At 45.6% G+C, this 12,814-nt stretch overlaps 1 protein-coding gene across 2 annotated transcripts in view; it reads right to left on the bottom strand.

Moving 5' to 3' along the window:
• Nucleotides 1-12,814, bottom strand: part of DSCAML1 (DS cell adhesion molecule like 1) — a 192,002-nt gene that overhangs the window by 65,366 nt on the left and 113,822 nt on the right. For both annotated transcript variants that reach the window (XM_040425824.1, XM_040425831.1), the window contains exons 3-6: nucleotides 6,481-6,627; nucleotides 6,099-6,377; nucleotides 3,059-3,334; nucleotides 1,422-1,718 (exon numbers count right to left, since the gene is read on the bottom strand). In XM_040425824.1, coding sequence (XP_040281758.1) covers nucleotides 1,422-1,718; nucleotides 3,059-3,334; nucleotides 6,099-6,377; nucleotides 6,481-6,627 — 999 coding nt within the window. The remainder of the gene's footprint in view (nucleotides 1-1,421; nucleotides 1,719-3,058; nucleotides 3,335-6,098; nucleotides 6,378-6,480; nucleotides 6,628-12,814) is intronic.

Genomic DNA, 12,814 nt, shown 5'->3' with positions numbered 1-12,814 from the left:
TTTAGCTTCTACAAGCCTGCCTGTAATCTAACCTCACGGTATGGTATCATCAATTCATGGGGTTAGGTTAGTTTCACATCTGCATTTTTAAGTCTGGCAGTCATAGCCAAATAGGGCCGTTTACCGCCGGACCCCATTTATTATAATAGGATCTGGACGGTTTTGGGCATGAGTGCACTCATACCGGAAACGGGCCGGATCCCTGTCAGATTCCATTGTAGTCAATGGGCATCTGGTGGTGCATAGCCCTATTTGGCTATGACTGACGTATTTAGAAATGCAAATGTGAAAGTATCCTTATCTCATGAAGATACTCTCTATACATGTAATCTGTTAGGGCAAATAAACATCATACAGAGGGGTTCCCAACTTGGGACCACCCTCTATGAGCCAGGACAAAGATCTGCTCTGTACAAGTGATTCCCACTCTGGTGGACTCAAGGTGTCCTTGTATTACATGGACGGCCATTAATCTAAATGGCCTCCATGTAATACGACATATTCCCTGCACACATACCTGGTCAACTAAGGCTTCCCAGGCCAAAAACAGCTGTTCTGGGGGTGTTCTGGGATCAACATATTTATGGCATGTCCTCTGGATAGGTCGCCAATATCAGATTGGTCGGAGTCTGACTCACGATACCCCCGTCAATCTTGGAGGGCCTGCAGTGTTTGTTCGAGTGCTGTAGCCTCTTCAGTCTTTACTTTGGTCCCCTGACCTGCAGGCCATCTGCTAAGTAGCAGCGGTGCAGAACATTGCAACTGGGTCTTATCCACTCAAAAGGGACTAAGTTGCAATAATCTGCACTGCCTGTAACATATGTGTGGCTTGCAAGTAGATAGACTTTGGTAAACACTAAAGAAGCAGTAGATCCCACAAGAGCGTGGTGGCCCTTTGAAACAGCTAATTGGTGGTGGTACTCAGAGTCAGACCCCCACCGATCTGAGGATAGACCATCAATATGCTGATCCCGGAAAAAATTTGGTCAACTGGTTGACTGTTTTGGGTGATTTTACTTTTCCAAAAGGTTGATGTAAATGTTGGATGTCTTACAACTAAAAGTTTGATGAAAATGAAGAAAGGTGAAGAGAAGCTTAAGGGCTCATGCACACAACCGTATTGTATGCATCAACATGTTTTATCAGACTTCGCAAACACATTGGTGTTCTCCCCAGAAGCATTACTTCTTGGGGGGACTATATCCATACATACAGTACTCATCAAAGGCAGCATGTGTGTCTTCAACACACTGCCATACAAATTTCTTCCATGTGCATGAGCTCTAAGAGGAAGGTATAAGTGATGGAATTGTGGAAGGAAAGTAGAACGAAAGAGAAACGAGAAGACAGAGGGTGCCCAGGTAACATGCCCAAGGAGGCTTCATAGACCCTATTCTGATATGTAGAAGTAGGACAGGCACCTCTTACGTTTATTCGAGCTTGGTATTCCGCAGTCCCCACAGAGTTGCGTGCAGAACATCTGTACACACCCCCATCCAAAATCTGTGGACTGCTCACGTTCATGTAACTTATGGTGCTGCCATCTGAAGCAGTGTATTGATTGGAGCGGTGGCCTGAATCTCGCTGGATGGGTTCATCATCTAGGGTCCAACTTATTGTAGGAGGAGGAGCTCCTTTGGCAGAGCACATAAGAGAAAAGGGCTCCCCCGGGTTCATGACTTTTTCACTGAATGAAGAGAGTATACGAGGCGTCCCATCTGTAAGGACAAGAAGATGAGATTACTATTGCTATTTTGTGAGGTAAGGTGAAGGTGTTTACTTACAATTACTTAGACGTTTGCCAACGTGGCCTAAAGTATTGAGGAAAAAATGTTTTGCTTTACATGATATAAAGTACCGTACAGCTGTGTCCACCTTCATACAAAAAGTTCTTGATAATACATGTGGGCCTTTTCTGTAATTACGGATGTGTCCTTTCTTACCTATTTTTGCTCAACATATCCTGAGATGATGAGTTTGTGACGCTCTGTCAGGAGAAGTCTATGCCATATGAGTCTATGTGGGACCACCCAGTGGTTGCAATGTGCATTGCTGTCTGTTGAAGGTATTGCTAGCATGTTGCAATATTGTATTGAATTTCTATAGTGAGAGACTGGGAATCCTTAACAAAATTTGTAGAATGGTTAGGGTGGACACATCTGTAGGATGTTCTGAATATACAAAGACTTGCCATTATATGGGAAAACACTGTGGCTGGCACTCCAGAGGCAGGGTCAGACTAGGGTTCATTGGGCCCACCAGAGAAAATTATTCTTGAGGCCCACATTTCATGTGATTTATAATATCTAATAGGTTTTAATTCAAAGAAATAGACCCTAGTGGCAAGTTAGTGCCTCCAATGGCAGCTCCAAATGCTTTTCTCCTGGACCTTTGGGGCCCTCTATGGTATCAGACAGTTGGACCACCGGAGGATCCATTGGTGGGCCAGTCCAACAGTGTGCACAGGGGAACAAAAAGAGGTTCTGCTGCAGATGGAATGTGAATTATAAGGAACAACAAGGAACAACAAATCCCCTACTAAATATTAGCATTCACCTCTGAGTTCAGTAATCTGTAGATTCATTTGGTCATACGGTATATGGGTACTCTCATGTGATCTTATTTAGATAAACCATCACTTTTTGATACCTCTGGGACCACCATTGATCCTGAGAAGTAAGCGGCCACAGTGCTGACTTAAAGGGGTTGTCAGAATTATGAAAAATGTGTCCAAAGGTGGATACTGTGATAAGATTACAGAAAAGCAATACACACCCACATGACCCCTCCACACGGCTTCAAGCATGGCCGCTACTATGACACCCCCGGGTTGTTTACTTGCCGACATGCATGTACATACACGTGACTGCTGCAGCCAAGCACTTTCCTCAGCGGTATATGGCATGGGACCGCTGAGGTCATCACTGCTGCCAAGTCTCATAGGTGCATATTTTTTCTTATTGTTATCTGATCGCAGTCCCTGAATAACTCAACCCCTTTAATAGATAAAATCTTGATATTAATCTTTAGTAGTTGCGCGGACAGAGGTCTTACTTACCTTCTAGCACCACGATTGCAAAGTCTTGGACAGTTTGTGTTTTACGGCTCCCGAAGCACTGATATGCCCCAGAGTGTATTTTTTGAGCGCTGCTTATGACAAGTGTTTCGTTATCTGTCCCTCGTATAGAAATGAACTCGTCAGCTTCGATGGGCTCTGTGTTCCGGTACCATCTCACAGTGTAGCCCGGTGATCCGCTGATGGAACAGGACAGGATGACAGTACTGCCAATTCCTGTTTTCAGCTTCTTGGGTGTTAAAGTCACCCGGAGCTTTTCTGTGATAGAAGAGGAACCATGGAAGAAAGAAAAACAAGTATTTAGTAAATCAGACATGTAAGGAAAGCTGAGGAGTCCTCTATAAAGGGATAGCTGAGTAAAAAAGCTTGGCTATCTCAGGCAGTCCCATAGGGCTGTAGGGAGCAGCAACGTGCATGCAAGACCGCCGCTCTATTCAAAAAGGGACGCAAGGGCCACCGTTCTCATGATCAACTGTGGTTGGCCCCCTGCCGATACTTTCACACTTGCGTTTTTCTTTTCCGGCATAGAGTTCCGTCACAGGGGCTCTATACCGGAAAAGAACTGATCAGTTTTATCCCCATGCATTCTGAATGGAGAGTAATCCGTTCAGGATGCATCCTGGTCTTCAGTTCAGTCGTTTTGACTGATCAGGCAAAAGAGAAAACCGCAGCATGCTACGGTTTTATCTCCGGCGAAAAAAACTGAAGACTTGCCTGAATGCCGGATTCGGCATTTTTTCCCATAGGAATGTATTAGTGCCGGATCCGTCCTTCCGGTCTGCGCATGCGCAGATCGAAAAAAAGGTGAAAAAAAAAAATGCCGGATCCGTTTTGCCGGATGACACCGGAAAGACGGATCCGGCATTTCAATGCATTTTTTTTGACTGATCAGGCATTTTTAAGACTGATCAGGATCAGGATCCTGATCAGTCTTACTAATGCCATCAGTTTGCATACATTTTGCCTGATCCGGCAACGGAACTGCTTGCCGGATCTCTCTGCCGCAAGTGTGAAAGTAGCCTAACCTGTGGGCAGGGGATAAGCTGTCCTAATGGGACAACCCTTTAAAAGCCTTCTCCGCTTTACACAATCCATACCTGTTAGAAGGGTTCCTTGACAAATAAGGAGATCACAATGTGTCCTGCTGGGACCCCCACCAATCAGTTTTAGGCCTCTTTCACACGACCGTTTTTTTGTTTTTTTTTGTTTACAGGTCGCTTTTTGCGTTCCGTATACGGTCCGTATATGGAACCATTCATTTCAATTTCCGTTTTTCCGTTCCGTTGAAAGATAGAACATGTCCTATTATTGCCCGCAAATCACGTTCCATGGCTCCATTCAAGTCAATTGGAACGCAAAAAAAACGGAACACATACGGAAATGCATCTGTATGTCTTCCATATCCGTTCCGTTTTTGCGGAACCATCTATTGAAAATGTTATGCCCAGCCCAATTTTTTCTATGTAATTACTGTATACTGTATATGCCATATGAAAAAACTGAATGGAAAAAACAGAACAGAAACAGAAACAAAAAACAGAACAACGGATCCGTGAAAAACAGACCGCAAAACACTGAAAAAGCCATACGGTCGTGTGAAAGAGTCCTTAATCTGAGGGGAAACCACCTGGAAATAAGTGTTTAGTTTCCCTGCAGTGCCTCCACAGGGGAAACAGAGCATTACACAATGCCCATTGAAATCAGTGATACAATCTTTGTAACCGCTCTCCACTTTGGCCAAGCGATAATGATCCTTAATTAGGGACCCTTTCAATAACTCAGAATTTCCTACTACTCTATAAGTCAATGTCTGACCCCTTAAAGGGGGTTTTCTGGGGCTAACAGAGCAAATCCATTCACTAACTAACCAAACAAAAACTGAACACATATAACCAAGGTTTTAAACACAAAAAATAAAACCCAAACAATAGCGGAGCTTTTTGTAATGCAACTCATTTTCCCATCGGAAGCATCCTCCATGGATTCCGCAGCAGAAAATATGAGGCTGATCCTTGGATTTCTGTTGCATATTTGCAGTTTGTAATGTCGTAGATCAGCCCCATACAGATGGAATCTGTTTCAGTAAGTGGCATGTGAGTTCAGTACTGATAGCCTATGCTCAGGATAGGTCATTAATATCTGAATGGTGGGGGTCCAACACCTGACACCCCCGGCCAATCAGCTGTTTGAAGAGGGTGCGGGGCTCTGGTGAGTGCTGCGGCCCCCTCACAGCATACCAAGCACAGAGTTGTACATTGCATAGTGACTGTGCTTGGTACTGAAGCTCAGCCCCTTTCACTGTGACCAAGGAACATGACGTCACTGGCCTAGAAAGAGCAAAGGATGGTCGAACAGCTGATTGGTGTGGGTACCAGGAGTCAGACCCCCACCGATCAGATACTGATTACTTATCCTGAGGACTTGTCATCAATTATTGAACTCCCAGAAAACCCCTTTAAAATCTACAACTGTATGAACGGCAGAGCAGATTTACCGATATTACAAGACATGGAATCTGCATGAAAATGTGGACGTGCTTTTGAAGAAATACCTTCTAAGGAAGGAAGGACAATGAGCATATTTTAAAAATCACTCATAAGAATGTTCTTCTAAGAAGCCACCACATAAGAGCTCCCTTTAACCTGAACTGTGATTTTATCTCGACATGCCCCCCTCTTGCCCTCGTTAACACAGTATCTGCCAGACTCTGTGTAAATGCCACTGAACAATATCACACTTGTCCTAGTCCTCCTTCCTGTCCTGTCATGATTGTTCACACACATTGACGCCATGATGTGCCCCCCAGTAAAGAAGATAAACTTGTCGTTACTTGGCTGGACATGTAGACTGTCGCTTGGACAGGTGGTATCATGTACGATATCCCACCTATTAGATAAATCCCTAAATAAAATATCCACTAGATACTGCTTTCCTTTAGAGCAACCAGACACTGATACAGCTACGCAGTGCAAAAAGTCACACTGGAGTATACCAGTATATCCAAGATATAGGGTGACTTTACCTATGATGGTCAACATGCCGGTGACTTCCGCAGAACCAAAGCTGTTTGTGATTTCACAAATGTAGGTTCCGCTGTCTTCTAGACGTAGGTCTGTCATACTCAGACCTGTAGAACGTTTACTCCAACGACTGTCCGAGGGAACAGGGCGGCCATCTTTAATCCAACGAGAGGCCAGGTTTGGGTATCCTGAGGCAATACATGGTAGCTCCACTTTATCCCCAACGAAAACCTCATGGGATTGGAACCCATCGAGGAGAATGGGTACGGACTCTGCAGGCTCTGTGGAGCAAATAACCAAGAGGAGTATTGTACGGTGGATATTACTGGGAATATATGGAGACATTTTTCTGATATTTGTCATTAGAAAACACAGGGGACTTACCTGACACTATGAGACGCGCTCCATTGCTCTGTCGCGTCTCTCCACTGTACCGATGTCTGGTGATGCAGCGGTAAGTAGATAGGGCATCCTCCTTCTGGACATCCAGGATGTAAAGGGCACCGGATGGTGAGGTGACAAATCTCCCCTCTAAGAGAAGGCAAAATGGAGAACATTACTAACCTTACTAGTACTGGTTCTTATCGAGGAGATTCTGTTAAAATGTAGGAGTGTTACAGGCAAAGCTCCATGGGAAAATATGAAAATTAGCTCTCTTCCAGAAGCCCAGAAACCCGTCCAAAATTTTGACATCGTAAACTCAGACCAGAGAGTCCATCACTGTGGCTCAGGCTGCATGATACATTCGGTGCACCTTGGTAGAGGTTAGACACCTATTGGTTGGCTGACTTTGCAGCAAAGTTTTCTGCCAATTTTGGCACAATGTGGTGCATGTTTTCATATTATAATCCATGCCCCTTTCCGTTAAGCCTTGTCCCGTTTCCTCTAAGCCATGCCACCTTGTCCAGTAAGGAGCAAAAAGTGTCTAAAACACATCATAAATGTAGTGCAAGGCATGGACGCCAGTTCTTGATGTAAACTGAGCGAGAGTTCTGAAGCATTTAGCTTAGTGAATCTCTCCTTCTCTCTAGTGCCACTTATCGTAGGCGTAAGTCAAAGTCTGATCCTTTAAAAAGGTTTTCCGCGTATTTTATACTGATGACCTGTTCTCAGGATCGGTGGGGATCCAACTCCTGGCATCCTGTGACGGTCAGCTGTTTGAAGAAGCCACGGCGCTCCAGGGAGTGAAGCGGCCTCTTCCTAAGCTTTCAGTCACATGGCCTAGGCGCAACTCCGTAACATCCAAGTGAATGGTGCTCAACTGTGATGTCAAGCACAGCCCCTATCCAATTGTCAGTGCTATGCTTGGTAAGCCGCAAAGAGGCTGTGGCACTCCACAAACAGCTGATCGGCACGGGTGCCGGGTGTCAGACCCACCAATCATATACTGATGACCTATCCTAAGGACAGGTCACCAGTAGAAAACACTCAGAAAACCCCTTTAATGAACCCTGCAACAGGACTAACCCTATACATAATAGGAGGCCACAAATCACAGCACCCCACACATACATGAGGATGATGCTCAGTTTAGATGGTCGAGATAGGAACTGATCTTGAATTTAAACTTGACCAGCCCCGGAAGGATTTAAGAGAAGAATTGAGAAACTTTCTACACTCCATCAGTTTAGAAAAGTACGGTACATGAAAGAGTAAGGAATTCAGGAAGAAACAGGTTTCAGTTGCTGATCATTAGTCAAGTTGTCATTCATTTCCCCCTTCAGCCAATGTCAGCATTGCAAGTGCCAAACCTGTCACCTACACAGTCTTTTAATCGCACAGTCTGGCGGCTTTTAAATACAGGCCTTATGTACAGCATGCAGCATTATGTAATGCACAGAGCTCAATCTGCCAGACACTATTTATAGAGAGCACTGCCTGACTGCTACTTATGGCACAGGGTATATATACCGTAGGTATCTGTCACCACTGATCTGTGCACCTCCATAACGGTTCATATACACAGTACCCATAAAACAGTTCATACAAATGTCAAATTTTATTGTAATCTTTTGTCCTTATCTGCCACACGTGATCGTCTGCATCTATTCACTGGTGTATTACCTCTTGTCCATATGGCCTATTAAGGGCATGTAGAAGTCATGGGGGGGGGGGGGGGGGGGGGGGTGGTTATCTGTTTGAGACCCCATCTATGACCTTATATTACAATGATAGCCATTTGTAGTGCCCTGGAGCAAGGGTACTTTGGACTATGGATGTCTGTGGACATTTAATCCTTTTGATACTATGCAAAGTCATTAACTCACTACTTTATTGCACTTTAATGGGTTAACTTGCACTGCGATTTATGTAGTTATTTGTACTTTTCACTGATTTATATTGCTGAACTGCATTTTATATGTTAATTGTACTATATCCTGTTCATTTTCACTGTTATTGCACCATATTTGCACTGCACTGTGGAAAGGGTTAATACACAGTCAGCTAAAACAAAAACAAAGACTTTGGGACTTTCTACCTAGATGTTAGAAACTACACACAGTTAAGCCTCATTCACACGTCCGTGTCCGTGCTCAAATTGTGAGCAGGTGGTCAGTGATGCATCTGTGAAGTTGTCCGTGAAGCATCCGTGTTGGGTCCGTGTGTCCGTTTTTTGCTGTCCGTGTTACATCCGTGTTTCACTGACACTGAACAGCTGAAAAATAATTTTCAAAGCATCTCTTCTTAATGATCTGTGAAACACGGATGCAACATGGATGACATCTGTGTTGCATCCGTGGTTTTCACAGACCCATAGACAATAATGTACGCGATGGATCCGTGAACACGGACAAAATAGAGCATGCTTCCGTGCTAAAAACACTGACCCACGGAACGCGCTAAAACACTGATGTCTGAATACACACATCTCCGTAGAGAAGACGTACAGCACACGTCCGTGTAACACTGACGTGTGAATGAGGCTTTACTATAAGGGACTATGCAAAGTTTTGGAGGGGACAAAACAGACACACTGACCTTTTGACTGTCTGGTTAAGGCCTCTTTCACACTTGCGTTGTCCGGATCCGGCGTGTACTCCACTTGCCGGAATTACACGCCGGATCCGGAAAAACGCAAGTGTACTGAAAGCATTTGAAGACGGAACCGTCTTCCAAATGCGTTCAGTGTTACTATGGCACCCAGGATGCTATTAAAGTCCTGGTTGCCATAGTAGGAGCGGGGAGCGGGGGAGCGGTATACTTACAGTCCGTGCGGCTCCCGGGGCGCTCCAGAGTGACGTCAGAGCGCCCCATGCGCATGGATGACGTGATCCATGTGATCACATGATCCATGCGCTTGGGGCGCCCTGACGTCACTCTGGAGCGCCCGGGGAGCCGCACGAACGGTAAGTACACTGCTCCCCCGCTCCCCGCTACACTTTACCATGGCTGCCAGGACTTTAGCGTCTTGGCAGCCATGGTAACCACTCTGAAAAAGCTAAATGTCGGCTCCGGCAATGCGCCGAAACGACGTTTAGCTTAAGGCCGGATCCGGATCAATGCCTTTCAATGGGCATTAATTCCGGATCCGGCCTTGCGGCAAGTGTTCCGGATTTTTGGCCGGAGCAAAAAGCGCAGCATGCTGCGGTATTTTCTCCGGCCAAAAAACGTTCCGTTCCGGAACTGAAGACATCCTGATGCATCCTGAACGGATTTCTCTCCATTCAGAATGCATTAGGATAATCCTGATCAGGATTCTTCCGGCATAGAGCCCCGACGACGGAACTCTATGCCGGAAGACAAGAACGCAAGTGTGAAAGAGCCCTTAGCTATTTTGTTTATGGCTGAAAAAAACTGCATTCCCATTGACTTGTATAGAAATTGCATTAATGACCATAAAAAGACACTGAGATGGGGAAACTGAGCCACAGCCGTTTGACCAGGACACCAGCCAGAAGACTAAGCTACAGACCTTGGGCCACCAGCCTTTGGCCAGGGTAGCAGCCTTCTGAGAGACAGAGGGACAGCTAGCTGAGGATTTTCCTCAGCACGGATCCTTCTTCTGCCAGGATGGAGACTGGAGAACCCAGCTCAGCGCATTGCCTTGTTTACTGCAGACCCTGACTCTCTGGACCTATTTTCCATTGGGGTGCACCACGCCTTACCATCCCCTTCAGAGAACAGCAACACGTGGTGACAACTCAACGGTGTTCCTGGACCCCATGTAGCGTTGGGACCACCCCAAACCTGACCTGACCACACATCTGAATGGCCACCATGTAATGCCACGTGAACACTTTTTTTTTTGTCGAAAATCCATATGTAAACTGTCAAATTGTGGACATCAAGAAGACACTATTGATATTGAATTAACACTTATGTTTCGGCCAAAAATATGTGTGTCCTTACTTGTGTGAAGGAAGGAGGGTGAACGTCTGCCAGACATCTTGGGTACTGCTAACAGAAACTGACCAGGGAAAATCATCCCCTTCCAAATCAATCTGTCTGCGAGAGCAGAAGCAAAAGCGTGTCCGACAGCCCTACATTAGATTGTCAGATTACCCAGACTTTTTCTAGGATGGAAACAATTATTTTATTTACGCTTCACAGAAATGGGGTAATTAAAATCTGAGCCGAGCGCCGTTGTATAAAATACCTGAGGAGAAAGCCAATGACTCAACCGGAAGCAGTAGGGACCTAGAGGTCTCAGAAGGGGGTCTCCAGGGCCGTTCTCAGCCTTTAGGTGTAGTTCTCTTTTAATTACTAGTTAATCAGGTAGCAGCATCTCTAAATGTATGGAACGCCCCTAACAGTCCCATGGATGAAGGTCCAACCCAAAATGGAATGTGATCAGGGAGGTCTATGTCCTATTTAGGTTACACTTTCAAGCCTTCAGTCCTTCAGGCTGGTCATATAACGATAATCATTTTTTCATGTTCTGCTTGTCACCGGCAGAAAACTTGTGGAGAGAAAGAGATTAATGAGGGGAGATGATGAAGGGTCAGCAATGTCTCACGCTGTCATTTGGATTTTTGTAGCGAGAAGGGGGACGTGCACACGAAGGAGGCTTTACACGGACTGTATATATGAAGTACGTTCCCAAATCACAAAATCTTTAACATATCCCAGATACAGTCATTGAAGGGGTTGTACCAAAACTGACACAGATCGGACATAAGTGTATCATCAGTGGGGGTCCGACTGTTGGGACCCCCACAATTACGAGGAGTCCTGTCCCCCACCCCTGTTTGAATGGAGTAGGGGTTGAGCATGCACGCTACTATCCCGGAATCCGAAAGAATATTCTACGAAAGTGCTAAAGAGATTGAATGAAAGAACAGGAACATGGGGGAAAATTTACCATAAACTAGCGTAATCCTCTGAGCCGACGGAGGACACGCCTAATTTATGACAAGGCACACTCTTTGTTATACATTAGGTGCATCCTCTGGCAGTTAGTGCTCCTAGACTGAAATCTACCACAGCTCCGAGCTGCTCTTGTAAACCAGAAAGAAGATGGAGAGATAAAATGATAAAAATAACAAGATAAAAATGGCTCCACCCCTCCCCATCTTCGCCACGCCCCCTTTTCGAGGGTGGCGTAAAAACACAGGGTTTGCGACTTTTTTTTTACACCAGTCTGGTGGAGGAGATGGTAAATCCCTCCCCCTATAGGCCTTTTTTCTAATCTGTTTTTATTTTCTAATCAGACTATGATGTTGGGGGCAGCCATCTTGCCTGAGCTGTTGTTAACAGCATTTAGAGATACGCTTTACGGCAGTCACTACGGACCATAGGCCCAACAGACTAGAGGGAACCTTATTGACTCCTATGAGAGACTCTTCTAGGCATGCTCTGTGCCCTGTGCAGAGGTCATTGTGCAGAAAGGGAGTAGATAAGCTGTGTCCATCCCCTACTGTGAATGGTAGATCCTGCAATATTTAGGTTACCTGTTATTGTAATCCTGTCTGGGAAGATATTGAGATGCCTGCTAAAAAGTGATTTGTACAGACCAGAAAGTGGTGCCTATTAGTGGTCAGAGCAAAAACTGGGTGATTTTAGAATGATTATTTTTTAACGTATAAACAGTGCCACGGAGTATTATAAAATAGAATCACCACAATTCTTTAAAAATATCTTTATCATTAAAGGGGTTATCTAACCCCTGAAATGCCCCCCCTATATACCTGGGCCCCTCACACAGAATGTACTTACCTTGCTCCCCGGCACCCGCGTCACCTCTAAACCCTGCACGGCCACCGCTGCATCTCCCCGTGCGCAGATGAAAACATTCGGCGTTGCGGGGGGCAGCCAATAGCAGGTGGTGACGGGGACGAGCCTCCTTTGCTTCACCCGCGATGCTGGGAGGCTCATCCCTGTCACCGCTTGCTATTGGCTGGCCCCCCCCCACGACGGATGTTTTCATCTGACGACGGGGAGATGCAGCGGCGGCCGTGCGGGGTTCAGAGGTGACACGGGTGCCAGGGAGCAAGGTAAGTACATTCTGTGTGAGGGGCCTGGGCATATAAGGGGGCATTTCAGGGGTCAGATATACCCTTTAATAATAGGTCATATTCTGATGACACATTCCCTTTAACCTGTCACTGTGCAAAGGTCCTCGTGCAGAACAGACCGGGGCCAGGCTCTGACACATACATTACTGTCCACCATCACTCATGGAAGACCACAGTTGGAGCACAACATGTGAGGTCTTTAATAAACTTCCTGTGCACAGTCCCGGGGGACTATTCAACAATATAATCCAACCTTTCTATGG

This window comes from Bufo bufo, chromosome 1 (genome assembly GCF_905171765.1).
Source record: "Bufo bufo chromosome 1, aBufBuf1.1, whole genome shotgun sequence".
NCBI lineage: Eukaryota > Metazoa > Chordata > Amphibia > Anura > Bufonidae > Bufo > Bufo bufo.
This window is presented reverse-complemented; position numbering and strand designations above follow the sequence as displayed.